This window comes from Pristiophorus japonicus, chromosome 13 (assembly GCF_044704955.1).
Source record: "Pristiophorus japonicus isolate sPriJap1 chromosome 13, sPriJap1.hap1, whole genome shotgun sequence".
Classification (NCBI taxonomy): domain Eukaryota; kingdom Metazoa; phylum Chordata; class Chondrichthyes; family Pristiophoridae; genus Pristiophorus; species Pristiophorus japonicus.
This window is the reverse complement of record NC_091989.1, coordinates 63,847,120-63,867,320: the sequence shown is the minus strand read 5'-3', so window position 1 is coordinate 63,867,320 and position 20,201 is coordinate 63,847,120. Positions and strand designations below refer to the sequence as shown.

General features: G+C 44.4%; 1 protein-coding gene across 1 annotated transcript in view; it reads left to right on the top strand.

The window, feature by feature from the left end:
- Positions 1 to 4,180: 4,180 nt before the first annotated feature.
- The window catches only part of LOC139278102 (1-phosphatidylinositol 4,5-bisphosphate phosphodiesterase zeta-1-like), a gene marked incomplete at its 3' end in the record, with an annotated part of 60,547 nt that continues 44,526 nt past the window's right edge, over positions 4,181 to 20,201 (top strand). Inside the window, exons 1-2 of the mRNA XM_070896760.1 lie at positions 4,181 to 4,269; positions 14,445 to 14,589. Of these exons, the coding sequence (XP_070752861.1) occupies positions 4,181 to 4,269; positions 14,445 to 14,589 (234 nt within the window). The remainder of the gene's footprint in view (positions 4,270 to 14,444; positions 14,590 to 20,201) is intronic.

Below are 20,201 nucleotides of genomic sequence, written 5' to 3'. Positions count from 1 at the left end.
ATTTCGAAGATGAGCAGGGGAGTTATCCCTGGTGCCCTGGCCAATATTTATCCCTCAATCAACATAACAAAAAAAGGGGGTTTTGTTATCTGGTCATTATCACATTGCTGTTTGTGGGAGCTTGCTGTGTGCAAATTGACTGCTGTGTTTCCTACATTATAACAGTGACTATACTTCAAAAAGTACATCATTGGCTGAAAAGCGCTTTAGGACAGCTGGTGGTCTTGAAAGGCACTATGTAATTGCAAGTCTTTTTACCAATGGGTGCAGATAAAATGCCTCAGGTATTGTTGCACTGCAGTTATTGTCCTCTCAGAAACATGTCTTCTCTCATCTAAATCATGCAGCTTTATTGGAATTCCTTCAGGAAATCCCATCATTACTACTTTGAATTGTGCTACTTAAATGGCAGTTGCAACCAAAAAATTAATTAAAACCAATCGGGGAAGAAAAAAATCCATAAACAGTGAAGCACTCAACATAACCAACTAATGCATGGAACAAGATGCAGCAAAATGGAATTGCAGATTAAAAAAAACCCACACAACCAAACAGTATTGCAAACTGTGATTGTTCTTTAAGAAGCCTACTTGAACAAGCCAGGTCTCAGGACTCCCAATGCATCCATTTAATGTGGGTGAGATGTGGCCAGAGCATTGCTTGGTCCCAAGACTTGGTGTGGGACCTCATTTTAACAATTATACAACATAAATAAAGCTCTGGATGAGCAGAAATTTTCTCCAATTAAATATTGGGAAGACCGAAACCATTGTATTTAGTCTCCACCACAAACTGCGTTCTCTAGCCACTGACTCCATCCTTCTCCCTATCATCTGTCTGAGGCTGAACCAGACTGTTTGCAACCTATGTTTCACATTTGACCCTGAAATGAGCTTCTGGCTACATATCCATGGCATAACTAAAACCGCCTATTTTTCACCTCCATAATATTGGTCGTCTCCGGCCCCTGCCTCAGCTCATCTGCTGCTGAAACCTTCATCCATGCCTTTGTTACCTCTAGACTTTACTATTCCAGTGCCCTCCTGGCTGGCCTCCCACATTCTACCCTACGTAAACTAGAGGTGATCCAAAGCTCGGCAGCCTGTGACCTAGTGCGCACCAAGTCATGATCACCCATCACCCCTGTGCTCGCTGACCTACATTGGCTCCCAGTTAAGCAACGCCTCGATTTCAAAATTCTTATCCGTGTTTACAAATCCCTTCATGGCCTCGCCCCTCCCTAGCTCTGTAATCGTCCTCATTCAGGCTAACATCCCCAGCATTGAAGAACTGACCACACTCGATCAGCTCCGCTGGGCAGGCCACATAGTCCGCATGCCAGACACGAGACTCCCAAATCAAGTGCTCTACTCGGAGCTCCTTCATGGCAAATGAGCCAAAGGTGGCAGCAGAAACGCTACAAGAACACCCTCAAAGCCTCCTTGATAAAGTGCAACATCCCCACCGACACCTGGGAGTCCCTGGCCCAAGACCACCCTAAGTGGAGGAAGTGCATCCGGGCGGGCGCTGAGCACCTCGAGTCTCATCGCCGAGAGCATGCAGAAATCAAGCGCAGACAGCGGAAAGAGCATGCGGCAAACCAGTCTCACCCACCCCTTCCCTCAATGACTATTTGTCCCACCTGTGACAGAATCTGTGGCTCTCATATTGGATTGTTCAGCCACCAAAGAACTCACTTCAGGAGTGGAAGCAAGTCTTCTTCGATTCCGAGGGACTACCTGCCTAAATCTCCTTCAGCCTCACAACCTTCCAAGATGTCTGCGCTCCTCAAATTCTGTCCTCTTGAGCATCCCTAATTATAATTGCTCAATCATCGGTGGCCATGCCTTCAGCTGCCTGGGCCCTAAGCTCTGGAACTCCCTTCCTAAACCTCTCTGCCTCTGTACCTCTCTTTCCTCCTTTAAGACGCTCCTTAAAACCTACCTTTTTAACCAAGCTTTTGGTCATCTGCAGTAATTTCTTCTTATGTGGCTCAGTGTCAAATTTATTTGTTTTGTCTTATAACACTCCTGTGAAGCGCCTTGGGACGTTTTACTATGTTAAAGGCGCTATATAAATACAAGTTGTTGTTGTTGTTGATACCCGATATCCTCCTTTCGAAACATGTTCCAAAGCATCAATCCTCTGCTCCTGTGTCTTTGTCTGGTTGCTGTTGATATCGTCATGCAGAAACAGAAGATGGAACACATTTTTATAACATGGCTGTTACTTGCCGAATTGGAAAGATTGCACTCTGGGCTGTGATATTATTCTTGGTGGCTTGGTTGCATTTTTGGCTTTTTTAACCCAAATGCCACTGGCAGCTCCTGCAAGCACATTTAATGACTTTACAAACCAAAACATACCTGTAGTCTAACGAGGATACTACTAGCTTACTGGGATATATCATCTGCTGTCATGTGATCTTCTCAACTTCAGCAGGCAGACCAAGAGTACAATATCCGATCATGGCTCAAGCTATAAACCACGAGACAAATTTTTCGAACATAAAACAGGTAAAAGAGCAAACAGTATATTTATGGTAATTACAAGCATTACTAATCCTGAAATGTCAAAAACAGCAAAGATACATCTCCTGCACTAACCTCAACATAAGACTTACTATGTGGCTATAAAGTGCTACAGAGTCCGCTCACTAGGCTTGCACTCCTGATTGGGTACGGGCTGAGTGCAGGCAGAATAATATAAATGTACAACTTGTAAATCTTGGTGACATGGCTTTCTATCAAAGGGGCTACAGAGAATCATGGCCCCATCCCTCTCACAGACCCCATGAGTCTTCAACACAGCTATAGCTGTCAATCACACTTCTTTAAAAAGATCCACAGCCTGTCAATCAACATAGGATGTTTGAACTGACTGAGATGACTCAACCCATTCATCTGTTCCAAACACTTTGATCAACCTGTGATAGCAGAAAATGATCACTTGTCCAGACAGCTATCAGGAACACTGCTAGATGGAATGCCACTAATGACTTTGCATTCAATAGATTGTCAGAACTTGGTTTTCTAATATCTCAGGTTTCAAAACTTTTTGGCTGTGGCAAATCATACTCCTCCCCACAAGATAAATGACTGAACTGATAGCGTCACTTTCAAATCTATTGCAAAGCTCTGTTATTTCTTATTATGTACTTTCATTTTGTGTTTTCAGATTATGTAACTGATATTTTGTGGTTCTCTTTCGAACAAGAAAATATTCCTGGGCTTTTTCAATGGCTCAGTAAGTTCGCTGTCAATGAAGTTGCTAAGTTTGATCCCTGGCCCGTGCTCGGTTAGCTGGAGTGACCAGAGGAAAACCACATATGGCCTCAGTACCTTGAACTAGGGAGAGGAAAGATCGGCTCCTGATTGCTGTTTGTGACTCTGCTGGAACATGCTTATGCCTGTTAAAGACTGGTACCCCGCAGCCTTGTGCTGCAATAGTCTTCTGGCACATCATCAACAACAACAACTTGTATTTTAATAGCACCTTTAATGTAATGAAACATCCCAAGGCGCTTCACAGGAGTATTATGAGATAAAAATGTGACACTGAGCCGCATAAATAGAAATTAGCGGAGGTGACCAAAAGCTTTGTCAAAGAGATATGTTTTAAGGAGTGTCTTGAAGGAGGAAAGAGAGGTAGAGAGGTGGAGAGGTTTAGGCAGGGAGTTCCAGAGCTTGGGGCCCAGGCAACAGAAGGCACGGCCACCAATGGTTGAGTGATTATAATCAGGGATGCTCAAGAGGGCAGAATTAGAGGAGGGCAGACATCTCGGGGGGGTTGTAGGGCTGGAGGAGATTACAGAGCTAGGGAGGGGCGAGGACATGGAGGGATTTGAAAATAAGGATGAGAATTTTGAAATTGAGGCGTTGCTTAACTGGAAGCCAATATAGGTCAGGGAGCAGAGGTGAGCAAGACTCAGGCATGAAAAATGGCCACTTTGGGAAGCAGCCATCGGGTTTCTGATGCCTGGCTTGATCTAATGCCTCCAGAAGAGGAGGGGAGAAACAAAATTAGTAAAAAATCATGTTTTTAAACATTATTCTGTCACACAGCCAAGAGAAAAAGAATGTTGATGACATCCAGTGGATTCTTCAGATACCTAAACTCCACGGATTGCTCCATATTCAATCAAGATCATACCAAAGTCTATCAACGTATGGATTTGCCCATGGTAAATTATTTCATAGCATCTTCACAGGACACCTTCTTCATGAGCAACCAATTGATAGGACAAAGCGACATTAATGGATATATAAGGTAGATGATGTGCATCTTTCAAAGATTGCTGGCTCAGGTCATTTACATGATATTGTGATGTTGAAATTCATGTATTAGAAACTGTAATATGTCAGAATGATTTATTAAGAATTGTTGATATGTGTGTTTTTTGTGAATCACACAAAGCTTGTGCACTTGCTAATACCGTTCCACTGGTCTGATGTTAAAGACTCTATATAAATGTAGGTTGATGCTGTTGATGCTAATGTAACCTGATGACATTGTAGAAGAATTCTCTTGCTCAATGCCAATCAAACTAACTACAGCACCCCCTGAAGGAAGGACTGTTATACAATAAGATCAGATAAAGCAGGTGGGAACTTTCCTCGTGTTAACGTGTTTGTGGCTGGATGGTGCAATATGTTTACAAGTGATAAATAATTTCCTCCAATTCTTCAATGTGTGAAAATACACACATGGTTGATAGATATAATATTGGTTGAACTGATGTTCAGTAGTGTTTTGTAAATCCCCTGTGCTATACTATTAATGCGATTATATAAATATTAGATTGAAAATGTAAAAATAAGCACCGATTAATACAATCCTTTACAACTAAACACTACAGTGTTTTAACTGCTTAGTAATAGGCATGTCAATTAGAATCAGTTACCCTCATCAGACACACATAATAGCAAACAGGTACATATTCTAATCACAAAGGAAATATTGAGCTGAACATAACACAATGAGTCATTATTGCTTGGAAAGAGTATTATGTATGTAGAAAGATAAAGTGTAACTTAGCATGTATTCATTCAGGGATATGGATTTGAAGGAATATATCTGACAATTACAAGTAACCATGCATAAAAAAATGAGTAATCTGTGAATATGGGCTAAACTTTCACCTTCATTTTTGGCGTTTTTTCGGTGGGTTTCTCGGTGGTACAGCTGTTTTTGGGCGAGAAACCGCCCGGCGAAAGTTTCCCCCATACTTTTTGAAAGGAACCGCCCAAATCTCAAAACGCCCGCCAGGACCAAACCGCCGACGTGCACCGCAGAGAAAATCGCCAGGGCGTAAGTTTGGCCTCAACGGAAGCCCGTCCAGATCACCGAGGGAACCGCCCTGTGAAAGCTGCTTAAACAGGGCGGTAGGTGAGTACTCTGCAAAGAAAGGTAAGTTAAAGATTCTTTATTTATTTTTTAAAATTGTAAAACGGCGATTAACTGTAAAACTGTCTTGGGAATGTTTTTTAACTTTTTTTTTTAAGTGAAATCTTTTTTTAAAGTTTTCTCCCCTCCCTAGGCCTCGGAGTAAACTTTTAAAAAAATGTTAGAACCGCCCGTTTCACTTAGTTTCTCCTTTAACCGCTGAGAAACTGCTGAGAATACTGTTGCAAGATCCATTTCCTTGCCGGGCGATTATTTTTAACTTAGTTATGGAAATTCTCACCAGCGTTACTTGCAAAATGTTAGCGTTTTTTCTGGGCAGGCACAAGGCGTTGAGGAGCTCGCGGGAAAGTCTAGCCCCAAATGTTTTCTGGATATAGAAGCACGTTTCCTGGATTTTATCAGTGGAGGAGGAGATATGTGCTGGGCAGTGCACTATAGAAGCTTAATCCACATAGGGAGTGACTTTAGAGGAGCAGGAAAGAGAAACGATCATTCAACCTTCTAGGTTCCCTTGCTATCCACAACTCCCTCATTGTTTGCTTTGCTCTCTTTCGACACCCAGCCATAATTCTTCTGCTCCCTAATCAAGAATTTGTCTACCTTTGGTTCAGTCAAGTTTGCATTCACCGAGCATGTGACCTGCTAACTGGCAGTCTATTTCACAAATTAGCAGCTCAAAGTGTGAATTATTTCATCCTTAAATTATTTTTAGTTCAAAGATCTGCCTCCAACCATGACCACTTATTCTCTTCTTCTGGTTCGACACAAATAACTTTTCCATATACATACCTTACAAAAGAGTTTGGGAGGAAATAGCCCGTGGAGAGCAATGCATTTCAGAGAATAGATAGTGTGGATGTGAAAGGGTAGTTAAAAGGGGATGAAAGATGGAAGGGACTTTGTGTGGCAGTAAATTAAAGAATAGTATGGTAGAAATTCTAAGTGGCAAAACTTCACAGTGCCCACCCACCCTCCTCCAGCCAGATTATTATATAGCTTCACTCTCTACCGAGAAATAGTGGAGTAGCGTGGGCCACTATAGAGTGGGGCAGGATATTACTGTGGAGAATGACAAGCAGCACTTGAGATACGGCCTGCCACAATGTAATATAGCAACAACAACTTGCATTTATATAGCACCTTTAACGTAGTAAAATGTACCAAGTCACTTCACGGGATCGTAACCAGACACAATTTGACACTGAGCTGCATAAGGAGATAGTAGGTGAAGAATAGCTTAGTCAAAGTAGTAGGTTTTAAGGAGTGTCTTAAAGAAGGAGAAAGAGGTAAGAAAGAAAGACTTGGATTTATATCGCACCTTTCACGACCACTGGGCATCTCAAAGTGTTTTTTAAAAAATTTCAAAATATATACTTTATTCATATAAAAATTTGCACGATACATCGGCAGGCAGTTCAGTACATTTGGATGCGGTCAGCAATTCCATACAATACATTTGGATGCTGATGGCAGTTCCGTTCAATACATTTGCTTGCTTTACATTTCAGGGTACAATTCAGTACAATCCAGGATACATTGTAATACAGTCATCAAATTACGTTACATGTGGCACTATACAGTACACGGAATGGGTGAGGGTACAGTTACATTTCTTTACAACATATATTACTAAACAGTTGCAGAACTTGCATTATACATGGCACTACATAGGTGTTTTCAGATCATGGTGCTCTATGTATACAAAGGTTTACAAGTACAGCCCGAGGGGAGTTTTATACTGATTCCAGCCCCTGGGTTTACCGTGGCGGAAGGGCCTTAAACTGTGGCTCTTCCCCATCGTGCCTTTGCGACGACTGCACCAATTTTTAGTGCGTCCCTCAGCACGTACTCCTGGATCTTGGATTGCGCCAGTCTGCAACACACAGACGTGGATGTCTCCTTGCTCTGGAAGACCAGCAAGTTTCGGGAAGACCAAAGTGCGTCTTTCACCGAGTTGATGGCCCTCCAGCAGCAGATGATGTCTGTCTCGGTGTGTGTCCCTGGGAACAGTCCGCAGAGCACAGAGTCCTGTGTTGCGGAGCTGCTTGGGATGAACCTCGACAGCAACCACTGCATCTCCTTCCAGACCTGCCTTGCAAAGGGGTAGTCCCAAAGGAGATGGATGACAGTCTCGTCCGCACCACAGCCAACTCGGGGACAGAGTGCCATGTCTCTGAAACCCCGGCTGTGCACGAAGGATCTGACGGGTAGGGCCCTTCTCACCGCCAACCAAGCTACGTCTTGGTGCTTGTGTGAAAGCTCTGGCGATGAGACATTCTGCCAAATGAGCTCGACAGTCTGCTCGGGGAACCGTCTGACAGGATCCATCATCGCCTTCTTTTGAAGGGCGTCCAGGACCTTGCGTGCCAACCACTGCTTTATGGTCTTGTGGTCAAAAGTGTTTTTCTTGAAAAACTTTTCCACAAAGGACAGGTGTTGAGGCATGGTCCAACTGCTCGGAGCGTTCCGCGGCAACCTGGCCAGACCCATCCTTCGCAACACCGGGGACAGATAGAATCTCAGCACGTACTGACACTTGGCATTTGCGTATGAAGGGTCTATGCACAGCTTGATGCAGCCGCACACAAAGGTGGCCATCAGGAGACACGGGCACCAATGGTGGTGTGAAAGACATGGGGATGTGCAAAGATCTCGGAGGGTTGTAGGGCTGTGATGAAATAGACTTATATGGTACTAATGATGTAAATGGATTGCAATTAAACACATCAGGAGCGATATTGTGAACTTTGGAACTAAGAGTTTGATCATGGAGCTTTAGAAGAGCAGCCAGATTGGAACAGAGTGACCAAGAAGGTAGATGTGATGTTGTTTGAGAAGCCAAATAGGATTAGAGCAACTGGTCTGAACATGAGACTGTTTTTGTGGACTATGGACATTGAAGGACTGCTTTTGAATGATGGGTTTTAACATCTTATGATATTATTTGATTAGTTTTTTAAAATTAGATTAGTTGGGTTGAGTAGTTCTTCTTCACACTGCAGTTAATTAGTAGGGACATATCTTTTTATTATGAGCAGCTTTGTAAGACTTTAATTGTGCACTGTGGCTTTGGGAGAGAGACTTTTTAATTTATAAAGATAATCTTAGTGTAAGCTATTCACGGATCATTCGATGTACTTGATGGTCTCCCACTGAAGAATTGGTCGCTGAATATACAAGGGTAGGCTTTATCAATTAACATTCCTGGCACGGAGCTTTGTGTCAGGAACACACACCGAGAATTTGGCTGTGGAGGGCAACGCCTCTTACAATGAGAGAATGATGGGTGGAAAATCATGCAGGGTGTATTGACCTTGGGGCCCAAATCCCCGATATGTGCTCCCTTGGCGTGATTTCCTTTGCTGTGACCGTTAATTTGTAAAGTCTATCCCACTCCAGAGACTTGAGCACATACTCTGACTCTGCAGTGCAGTGCTGAGGGAGTGCTGCACTGTCGGTGATCCCACCTTTTGAATGAGACGTTAAACAGACCCCGTCTGCCCTCTCAGGTGGACGGAAAAGGTCCCGTGACATTATTTTGAAGAAAAGCAGGGGAGTTATCCCTGGTGTCCTGGACAGTATTTTCCTGCAATCAACATAATGAAAACAGATTATCTGGTCATTATCACATTGCTGTTTGTGGGAGCTTGCTGATCACAATTTGGCTGCTGCATTTCCTCTATTACAACAGTGACTACACTTCAAAATGATTTAATTGGCTATAAAGCGCCTTGGGATGTAATAAGATCATGAAAGGCTCTATATAAATGCAAGTCTTTCTTTATATTCATGCGCTGTACAGCTAATTATTAAACAATGAATCTAATACTGTAAATTTGCCAACCTTGAATGTTTCCAACTCCTTTTGCCACTAATTAAGTTTGCCAATATAGTTAAGTCAATGTGGTAGAAACTGGCAGTACCGCATCGGCCGCTCATTATACTCCCCATCCGATATTCAATTCCATTGACTTGAATATCAGCTGTGACTCAGTGGGTTGCACTCTCGCCTCTGAGTAAGAGGGTTGTGAGTTCAAAGTCCCACTCCAGGGACTTGAGCACAAAAATCTAGGCTAACACTCCAGTGCAGTGTTGAGAGAGTGCTGTGCCGTCAGAGGTGCCGTCTTTCGAAAGAGACGTTAAACCGAGGCCCCGTCTGCCCTCTCAGGTGGATGTAAAAGATCCCATGGCACTATTTCGAAGAAGAGCAGGGGAGTTCTTCCCAGTGTCCTGGTCAATATTTATCCCTCAATCAATACCACTAACTGGTATTGAGAACTGGTTGTCAGACAGGAAGCAAAGAGCAGGAGTAAATGGGTACTTTTCAGAATGGCAGGCAGTGACTAGTGGGGTACTGCAAGGTTCTGTGCTTGGGCCCCAGCTGTTTACATTGTACATTAATGATTTAGACGAGGGGATTAAATGTAGTATCTCCAAATTTGCGGATGACACGAAGTTGGGTGGCAGTGTGAGCTGCGAGGAGGATGCTATGAGGCTGCAGAGTGACTTGGATAGGTTAGGTGAGTGGGCAAATGCATGGCAGATGAAGTATAATGTGGATAAATGTGAGGTTATCCACTTTGGTGGTAAAAACAGAGAGACAGACTATTATCTGAATGGTGACAGATTAGGAAAAGGGGAGGTGCAACGAGACCTGGGTGTCATGGTACATCAGTCATTGAAGGTTGGCATGCAGGTACAGCAGGCGGTTAAGAAAGCAAATGGCATGTTGGCCTTCATAGCGAGGGGATTTGAGTACAGGGGCAGGGAGGTGTTGCTACAGTTGTACAGGGCCTTGGTGAGGCCATACCTGGAGTATTGTGTACAGTTTTGGTCTCCTAACCTGAGGAAGGACATTCTTGCTATTGAGGGAGTGCAGCGAACGTTCACCAGACTGATTCCCGGGATGGCGGGACTGACATATCAAGAAAGACTGGATCAACTGGGCTTGTATTCACTGGAGTTCAGAAGAATGAGAGGGGATCTCATAGAAACGTTTAAAATTCTGACGGATTTAGACAGGTTAGATGCAGGAAGAATGTTCCCAATGTTGGGGAAGTCCTGAACCAGGGGTCACAGTCTAAGGATAAGGGGTAAGCCATTTAGGACCGAGATGAGGAGAAACTTCTTCACCTAGAGAGTGGTGAACCTGTGGAATTCTCTACCACAGAAAGTTGTTGAGGCCAATTCACTAAATATATTCAAAAAGGAGTTAGATGTAGTCCTTACTACTCGGGGGATCAAGGGATATGGCGAGAAAGCAGGAATGGGGTACTGAAGTTGCATGTTCAGCCATGAACTCATTGAATGGTGGTGCAGGCTCGAAGGGCCGAATGGCCTACTCCTGCACCTATTTTCTATGTTTCTATGTTTCTATGTAACAGATTATCTGGTCATTATCACATTGCTGTTTGTGGGAGCTTGCTGTGCACAAATAGGCTGCCACATTTCCTACATTACAACAGCGTCTACACTTCAAAATTACTTCATTAGCTGTGAAGCACTTTGGGACATCCTGTGGTCATGAAAGGCGCTATATAAATGCAAGTCTTTCTGAATAGAACGTTATATCAAACAGGACGTATTACAGGCAACCATTGCGATACCACCTGTTTAGTGCTACTGCCTCAGATGAATGTCCACCCCATTATGATTAATTTTGTTTATTTTTTTTAAAGCAGGAACCGAGCTTCCAATATAAATTGTTTTAAAATGCCCGATGCATTATAATTCATCTTGAAGCAAAACTAATGATTCTTTCACACACTGCCACTTTTTCCAATTTGTGTAACAGATGTAGGGGCAAATTTTATAAGGTGGCACTTCTGGTGCACAGCTTCACAGGGTGGGAGTCGGGTGCAGTGGTTGGCACCCGGTTTCACAGCCTCCATGACTTTCCATCTAATCAAATTCATTTTCCAAGTTCTAGCTCGCAAAACGTTGTGCTCCTGTGTATTGCGACCATTCAATAAACTTCAAACCTTAAAATATATCTATTTTCTTTCTCCAAGAATAGTGGTGCACACATATGCCCTTATTTTCCTATCTGGAATAGAGGGAAAGAGGTATCTAAATCAGATGCGTTCTTTAGATTTGTGACGTTAATTTTCAGTAAAATTGAAGTAACATCAAACTGTTGCATCCCAACTGTGCAGGTCATCAGTCGTTGGGAGACATCTTTGTGGTATCATCGCCTACAATGTTATGTTGCATAGTTTACAGGCATAAGGGGTCGTCCATTTAAAACAGAGATGAGGAGGAATTTCTTCTCTCAGAGGGTCGTAAATCTTTGGAATTCTCTGCCCCAGAGAGCTGTGGAGGCTTGGTCATTGAATATATTTAAGATGGAGATAGATGGATTTTGGAACTATAGGGGAGTCAAGGGTTATGGGGAGACGGCAGGAAAGTGCAGCAGAGCAGGCTAGAGGGGCCAAAAGGCCTAGCCCTGCTCCTATTTCTTCAGTTCTTCTGTTCTTATGTACATTCAACCTGGACAACCATCAGCGGTATTGAGTGTCATCCCCATCAGCCTCTGCTCAATCATTGTGGGCCTTAAACCCTTTCTCAGATGAGTTTGCGATCCACCCCAATGCCTTCTCCACTGTCCTCTCAGTCACCTTCATCACACTATCAGCCTTTCTTCCCCCCGTCTCCAGGCTTCTTCAGATATTCAGCAACCATGCTCCCACAAATCCTCAATACCCCGCCTTCACCATATGCATCACGACGTCGGCCCTGCCTCCTTACACTCGGCCACCAGCCCGACATATTTTAGCAGCTTGCTGTAATGCACCTCCTCCAACCTTCAGTCTAGGCTGACACTTCAGTGCAGCACTGAGGGAGTGCAGCATAGTTGGAGGTGCCATTTTTCAGATGGGCAGCTACACCAAGATGCTTGTTTGCCTGTTCCCAATGCACTTTCGCTCTTTCCAAGCCATGCTGGAAGACAGTATTAACACACTTCACCTGAACTCGGCTGAGATTCCAAATGAACGAACAAGATTTATTTACAGAAATAAAACAAGTAGGACGCACAGAAATAACAAGAGCTTCTGTACAGTAACATTAGTAAGTGGCTTGATCTTTTAAACCTACACTGTGCTTCTGACAGTGATGAAAACAATGACAGCCTCTTAACCAACGTGTCCCTGCACTCGCTTCAGCACTTTCATTGATCAGTCTCTCTAGTTTGTGTACAATGAATGAATATTGTGCCCTAGGTTTTCCAATCATTATACAAACAGTTGCTCATTCATTTCAATGGGTCGGTGATATAATCAGAAAACCTAGGCCAGTATGTCAGTGATTCCACCACAAGGCATGTCAAAATCCAGCTGCTTTAATGAATCACATTACTTTTCCTAACTTAGATGAAGGGTGAGATTGGTAGCTGGAGAAAGTTGAAACTGCTGTGTGACTTGTCTATCCTGGGAGCTTGGTTCATCTCGTTACCTTACAGTATTTGTATCATATCCGGGACAACTAAAAACACAATGCAAATATTGCGTTACCTGGTTGCTATGGGTAACAAAAGAGAGTATGCAAGTTGTAAAGAGGACTGGGGACGTACAACTGCATTCGTAGTCATTCTGTTTAGGGTGCTTTGAAAAGACTTCTCATGATCATTTGTACACCACTGACAGCTGGTGCAGCACACTTTACTGACATAATGTAGCAGCAAGAGTTTATATCCTTGAGATTTAAGCATAAGGAAAAGCCAGCTCATCGCATACTTAGCGTTGCTTTATTGCTACGGCTTAATGGCTTTGCTTTAAGTTTATATGCATCCAGATTTTATAACAACCTGAGGTAGATTTCCTTTCCCGTGCTGTGATGGCACTTCTGTCATCAGTGTGATCCTGACGTGATTTCCAAGATCCTGGGAGAATATAATCTTTCATCTCGGAGACCCTTCGGCCCATTGTGACTGTGCCAGCTCTTTAGTCGCCTGCTCGTTCCCCATAGCACAATAAAGATAGAGCAGGGGATTGGGACTAAAAATACAGTTCCCTCATTATATTTGTTTTTAATTTAAAAGGAAACTTTATTTCTCCCCAAAAATACACGTCTGGGATCAAGCTGAAATCACTGCCAGAGGTGGAACCTTTACAATGCTTTTGCTCTTATAGTTTTTCCTTTGAGCACATGCGACGCCCACAACATGAGCCGCTGAGACAGTCAAATGTTAGATCAAAAATCAGAATATATCTAAAATGGCAGAAATGACTGTTCTTCCAAGAAAAAAAATAGTGAAAATTAGGCAGCTTAGGAAGCAAATTTATGTTCACTGCCTCTCCAACCATTCCAAAACAAATATAGGTTTACAGTTTATACCTGACAATTGCACTTTAAAGGTGCACTTTAGATGGAATAGAGTGTCAAACCAAACTTTCATCTCTGTGGAACTTTCTTCATTTTATGAAAGAAAGGATCACCAGGAGCATGGCAGACAGCGCCCTGTCAAAAAGCTGCATTGAATGCCAGAATTTGCAGTACTTACACGTCCAAATTGTCCAGCATTATCCTTCACTGCTAAAATCATTCTATAATTTTGCTGCTTAAAAGAACACAATAATTACTGTTCATGATATTAGCAAATGGACATATTCATATGACATTCCTGTTTGCCATTTTAATGGAGTATTAACCCACTGTCCTCAATGACTGTAACTTTTAGCCTTGTGTGCTCTAATTGACACTGCTGATAGTAGAATGACTAACAATGTTAATTAGCAGTTACTTGCTGTCCCTGCTACCCTGTTACAGTGGATATTTTGAACATACTGTGTGAGGGAATGATTTAGATTCCACGTCCCAAGGTGCTTGTGTATATATTATATATAGATATATATAAAATCGTGCATATATATGTATGTCCATTCATTGGTCAGGGTAAGTATTATAATCCCTTTTATATCTGACATTATAACATGCGTTGCCTGGGAATCAGGGTCAGGGCGAAATTGGACGTGGAGTAACAAAACTGATAATCCAGTTGAATCTATTGTAACATTATTTTATTTCCCTTGGATTGAAAGTGCTTTGAGAAAAGGCTGCCGCTGTTTGGAGCTGGATTGCTGGGATGGACCGGAAGATGAGCCCAGGGTTTATCATGGCTTTACTTTGACTTCTACAATTCTGGTCAAGGAGGTTATTGAAGTTATTAATATGCATGCATTTGAGGTGAGCACTATTTAGTTTTATAACCTGCGAGTTTAATCCGTCACTGGAAAGTCTAAAAGTGTTATAAATATGCAAGCTACAATAAAGTTAGTGCAACTCATTGCTAATGTTGGGGAGTTCTGGTTCAGTGCAGTAAACCTATGTAATTTTTGTGGGAACAGGGTAAACTAGATATGCAGGACAGCCATCAGATTTCATGGGGAGAAAAATGATCAAAGGTGAGTTTAAGAACTTCCGTACTAGGGGTTCCACGATGGTTCAATAAGTTTATTTAGTGTGTAGTTAAGCCTTAGAGATCAGCAAGGTTCCAGATTTGAATCCCTTTCTGTCCCGCGTTAACTCTCAGCTAGGCCAGGTGTCGTGGTGGATAATTGGTCATATTGCCCTTAGTTTAGGGAGGGGAAAACTGGTCAAGGTTTTCCCGCTTTTACATTCAATGGGCTCAGATTTCCCCAGGAGCTGCCCCGCTTTTTTTGGAGCAAGTAGTTTTTTTAAAAATCGCAAATTTCCCCATTTAACTTGTTCCAGTGTAAGTCAGTTAGGTTTTTTGTTAGCTTAGTTTTTTTCTTCCAAGAGGGGGCGTTCCCAGCCACTTATGCCTCTTTTGGCCATAGAAGCAAATTTGGCCAGCTAAAAGTTACTCCAAACTAACTTAGGGCAGTATATGTGTCCACTTTTGTAGGCACAGAAAAACCTTACTTACATTTAAGAAATCAGTGTAGGTAGCCAGAGATGGGGGGGTGGGGGGGGGGTGTGGGTGGAAGGTGTGTTAGAGGATTCTAAAGCACTAAACACCTTCACAGCATCAGCACAACATCTTCAGCACAACATATTCACAACATCATCAAAAATAAAGGAAAGATAAATCAGCTACTGAAAATGGAGCAGTCCTGCTTTGCCGACTGCAGAACGCACCGGCTAGCCCTTCGGCGGCAGGCACACATGATTGTAGGGGTGAGGGATGTCTTTTTTTTACAGTTGTGCCTAAATATTGTATGGTGATAATGGACCATGATTTAGTCTTGATGCAAAATATTTTTTATTGGAAAGTTTGCAATGCACTTCAACAACAACAACAACAACAACAACAGCAAAGAAAGGCTGCACCCGCATCTTGGGGAAAGTACACTTCCTCATAGAGCCGGGATGGTGGTGGGGGGCGGTTGGGAGCCCAGCTTGGGTCTCACCGATGGCTGGTGCGTTGATTGAAGTGGGAGTGGCATTTGAGTATCCAGCCTTTGTGCCCTTATTACAGCAGCTAGCTCCCTCATGGCATCTGCCATTGTTTGCACACCTTCTGAAATGCCCGCCCTCACTTCCCGTCTCAATGCTGAGATTTCACCCGACAGTGTCGCTACCTCATCACGCACCCCACTGATGGCCGCCATGAGTGATCTTGAAAGGGCATTGGTCTCCTCACCCAATGACAGAACCTGATTAACCTCTCCTGAGGGCTGCATCTTAGGAGAGACTGGTCGGCTTCTCCTTCCCCTCGCAGTGGGTCTGCCTAGTGGCACCCCTCCAGTGCGAGGCGCAGGCTGGGACGGTGGGGGACTGGGTGCCCCAACATGCATTTCACCACCGCCACTGGGACCCGCAACCTCGGAGGGTGTGAAATCATGGAATGTCACCGAGGAGCTCATGGAGGTGTCTGGCAGTGTGATGCCCTGTCCTATCGACTGATCCATATCACGGTCAACATTCTCCCGTGAACACATTTCCATGGACCCTTTCTCCACCTACCCGCCTTGGTCTGGAGCGCATGCATCTGGATCTTCTGGTGGATCTTCAGGATGTTGAGGAGTGTCTTCTTCTTCTGCAAAATACAACAGAACAGTCAAATGGTTAGCAGCACAGGAGAGGGCAGGATGGGTGGCATGAGTAGTCTGATACGTAGCAGGCCAGTCAGCAGGTTGGTTTGAAGGGCGGCTATGCATTTTAATGACTCCCCCTCACCCTCGCGTGTGGGTCCAGCTTGTGCAGAGCTGATTCTTTTTCAGCCGGTGCGACTCAGCAAGGCAGCAACCCTTTGTTTCAGGGGTGACTGTTGGTACAGATGTGGCAGCTCTCCTCCTGTTCTAAATCTTTCCCTTTTGTTGTGGGCCAATTTCTTCTGCAAAGATGAAAATATTAATTTTCACACATGGTGCACTTCTGATGGGTAAAACACATACAGATGGTCACATTTTCAATTGCAATTCAATTTAAAGATGAAGATATTACTTACACTCACTGCTTGACCAACGTCCTGCCATTTCTTTTTGCACTGGCTTCCAGATCTTGCGATATTCACCCCAGCAGAGTATTCTTCTGCAACGAGGTTCCACCTTCTTCTCATTTCCTTGGATGAAACTTTTGTGGGACCACTCTTGCTGATATCCAGCTCCAGCCATGTCTCCTCAATGACAGTGACTAGTTTCTCCACTTCCTCATGGAGGAAATTCTTTGTTCTTGTTGCACGCTCTTGCGTCATTCGTGTATTGGACTTACACTCAGGTAATGTTGAAAAATCACAGTTCTCACCTTTCTTCTACCTATCCAGCACTCCTTTCCACTCCCTCAGCCACACAAAAATCAATATTCAAAGCTCACCTTTATATATACTCTATTACCAATGATTCTGAGGACGCTCTCCCTTTAATTGGCCGATTGCCAAGCTTCCTGCTCCACTGCACATGCTCGCACGCCGAAACGTCCATTCTGCTCAAACAGATATGCGTCCCCCTGCTGCCACTCCACAAGATGCTGGGCCCAAGCCCCCCCCCCCCCCCCACCCACCGCCGGCTGCGCTGAGCAAGCGCGGCCGAAGCTCCGCTCCCCGCAAGCTCTGCAGCGCCACACCGATGGAACTGGATGATGAGGGAGCGGCCAAATTAGCAGGTACGTTTTTGCCGCTTTTTTGCCCCAAAAAGTCGGCGTGCTACCCCTAACTAAGCCTCTCTAGGCGGCTGGGGAAATTTGGGCCCAATGGTCCCTACATATAAAACCAAGAATCACACTGAGCTTTTTATGGCTTTTTCTACCTGTACTTCCATCTTTCTAAGAGCTGTATATCTGTACACTTAGATCTCACTTCCTCCTTTCTGTTAAGACTTTTAGGGGTAGAAATTGCCCTCCCCTGGAAACGGGGCGCACCTGGAAATGTTCTGGCCGCCGCAATGGGTGCGGCCGTCTATCCGCGAAATTCAGCTCCTCGGGGTATTTTTTCCAGCGGGGCAGAAGTGGATCATGATGGGGGTGGAAGTGGGAGCGAAGCAGAGTGGTGGTCACTAGCGGGGCGGAAGTGGGGGCGGGGCAGAATATCCGAGGCGGTCAGTCATCAGCGTGGTCATCGCGCTGGCGCGTCAAAACGTCCCTCCCCTTCAGTTAAAGGGGAAGGCTGCTGCGAACTCTGCATTCATTTTAGTTAGGTCCGCTGGGCCACCAGGGAGGGTTTTGGCTGAGCCAGCATCCTGGCACCCAAGAGGGGGTGCCAGGCTGCCTATTGGCGGCCGAGCTGAACCCGGGGACTTAATTGTCAGGCCGACCTGGCAGTTGGCCAACAAAAAAAATAAATAACATGGCGGCCGTGGCACTGCGCCCTCACCTTTAAGCGTGGCCATGCTGCCATTTCACACCGAGTGCACCAACAGCAAAAGCTGTCGGGGGCAATTTTGTGTAAGGGTAAGGGGCAATTTTGTGAGGGGGTCCCCGCCAGATGGTAAGGGGTCGGCGCATGCATGCTGTGATGGAAAAATGGGCGGAGTAGTCCCGGACACCGCTCCGCTGCTGAGGAAGGGCAATTTTTTAAATGGCGGCCCCTCCGCGGAGAGTCGCCGACCATTCTGCACCGCCCCATGGTAGTCGCATTCCCACGGCCAGAGACCTTATCGGGACGGGCAATTTCAGCCCTGACTCTTTCAGATGTAATCTTTCACTGAACTTTTTCCGAAAAATATACCACTTAATTTTCTGCATTGAACTGCATCTGCCACAATTTGGCCCCTCCTCTGACCTGCCAGTGTCTTCCTGCATTCAGCTACAATACCATTAATATGTTAATTTTTACCACACGTTTCTAATTTGGTACTGTTACATTTTTGGGTATTTTAAATCTTATCATAGATTATACCGGCTCTTGTATTTTAGATAGCGCTTATGGGTGAATTGCAAGTCTTCACATCTCCAAGAATGTTTATCTTGCATTGAGTTCTAGGAAAGGTTTTGGTAATACACCCAGGAATATGAATGTCAAAACCCAGTTGATAATTGCTATTAGATACTGGATTATTTTATGTCACCATAACTTCTCACTTCAGTCTTCAAAAGTAAGCGAGCATCAGATCAGTTTCGTTGCTGGGGCTGGTTTGGATTTTTTTATAATAGTCGGTGAAATTCAAAATATTTAGCTGTCGTGTATTTGACTGAACAAATCATACCGTTGATATTTTCTCAAAGTTACCTATGGTTCCACCCTTCAAGCCCACAGTTCAAAGGCCAGTTTGAACCAACCTTGCATCAAAACAAGCTTGGTACAGGGATCTGAACTGCAATCATTCAAACAAACCCAACTTATGGACAATAATTGGGTTCAAAAAAGGACAATTACAAACTAAAACTCAAGAAAAATACATTATATTTGTCACAGATACCTTATCAATGTAAGAAAAAATTATTCTGGGATATCATCATCATCATCATAGGCAGTCCCTCGGAATCGAAAAAGACTTGCTTCCATTCCTGAAGTGAGTTCTTTGGTGGCTAAACAGTCAATATGAGAGCCACAGACTCTGTCACAGGTGGGACAGACAGTCGTTGAGGGAAGGGGTGGGTGGGACTGGTTTGCCGCACGCTCCTTCCGCTGCCTCGCACTTGACCTCTGCAAGCTCTCGCCGTTGAGACTCGAAGTGCTCAATGCCCTCCCGGATGCACTTTCTCCACTTAGGGCGGTCTTTGGCCAGGGACTCCCAGGTGTCAGTGGTGGTGTCGCACTTTATCAGGGAGGCTTTGAGGGTTCCTTGTAACGTTTCCGCTGCCCACCTTTGACTCGTTTGCCGTGAAGGAGCTCTTCATTGAGCACTTGCTTTGGGAGTCTTGTGTTTGGCATGTGAACTATGTGGCCTTCCCAGCGAAGCTGATCAAGTGTGGTCAGTGCTTCAATGCTGGGGATGTTAGCCTGGATGAGGACACTGCTGTTGGTGTGCCTGTCCTCCCAGGGGATTTGCAGGATCTTGTGGAGACATCGTTGGTGATGTATCTCCAGCGACTTGAGGTGTCTTCTGTACATTGTCCATGCCTCTGAACCATACAGGAGGGCGGGATATGGGGATATGGGTGTCGCTGGCAAATCCGACATTTATTGCCCATCCCTAATTGCCCTTGAGAAGGTGGTGGACCTTCTTCTTGAACGCTGTAGTCGTCTGAAAATCATTTTTTACATCAGCCACTGTATTCTATTCATCTATATACTCCATGATTTCTTCAAAAAATACAATTCATTTACTCAAACACTTCCTGCTTTTTACAAATCCATGCTGACTCTCCTTGGTTACTTCCTGGCCGAGATTGTTCCGACCTTGGCAGGTCCATGGTGGGCGGCATCGGTGCCGGGTCCCGGTCCCGCTCCTGGCTCC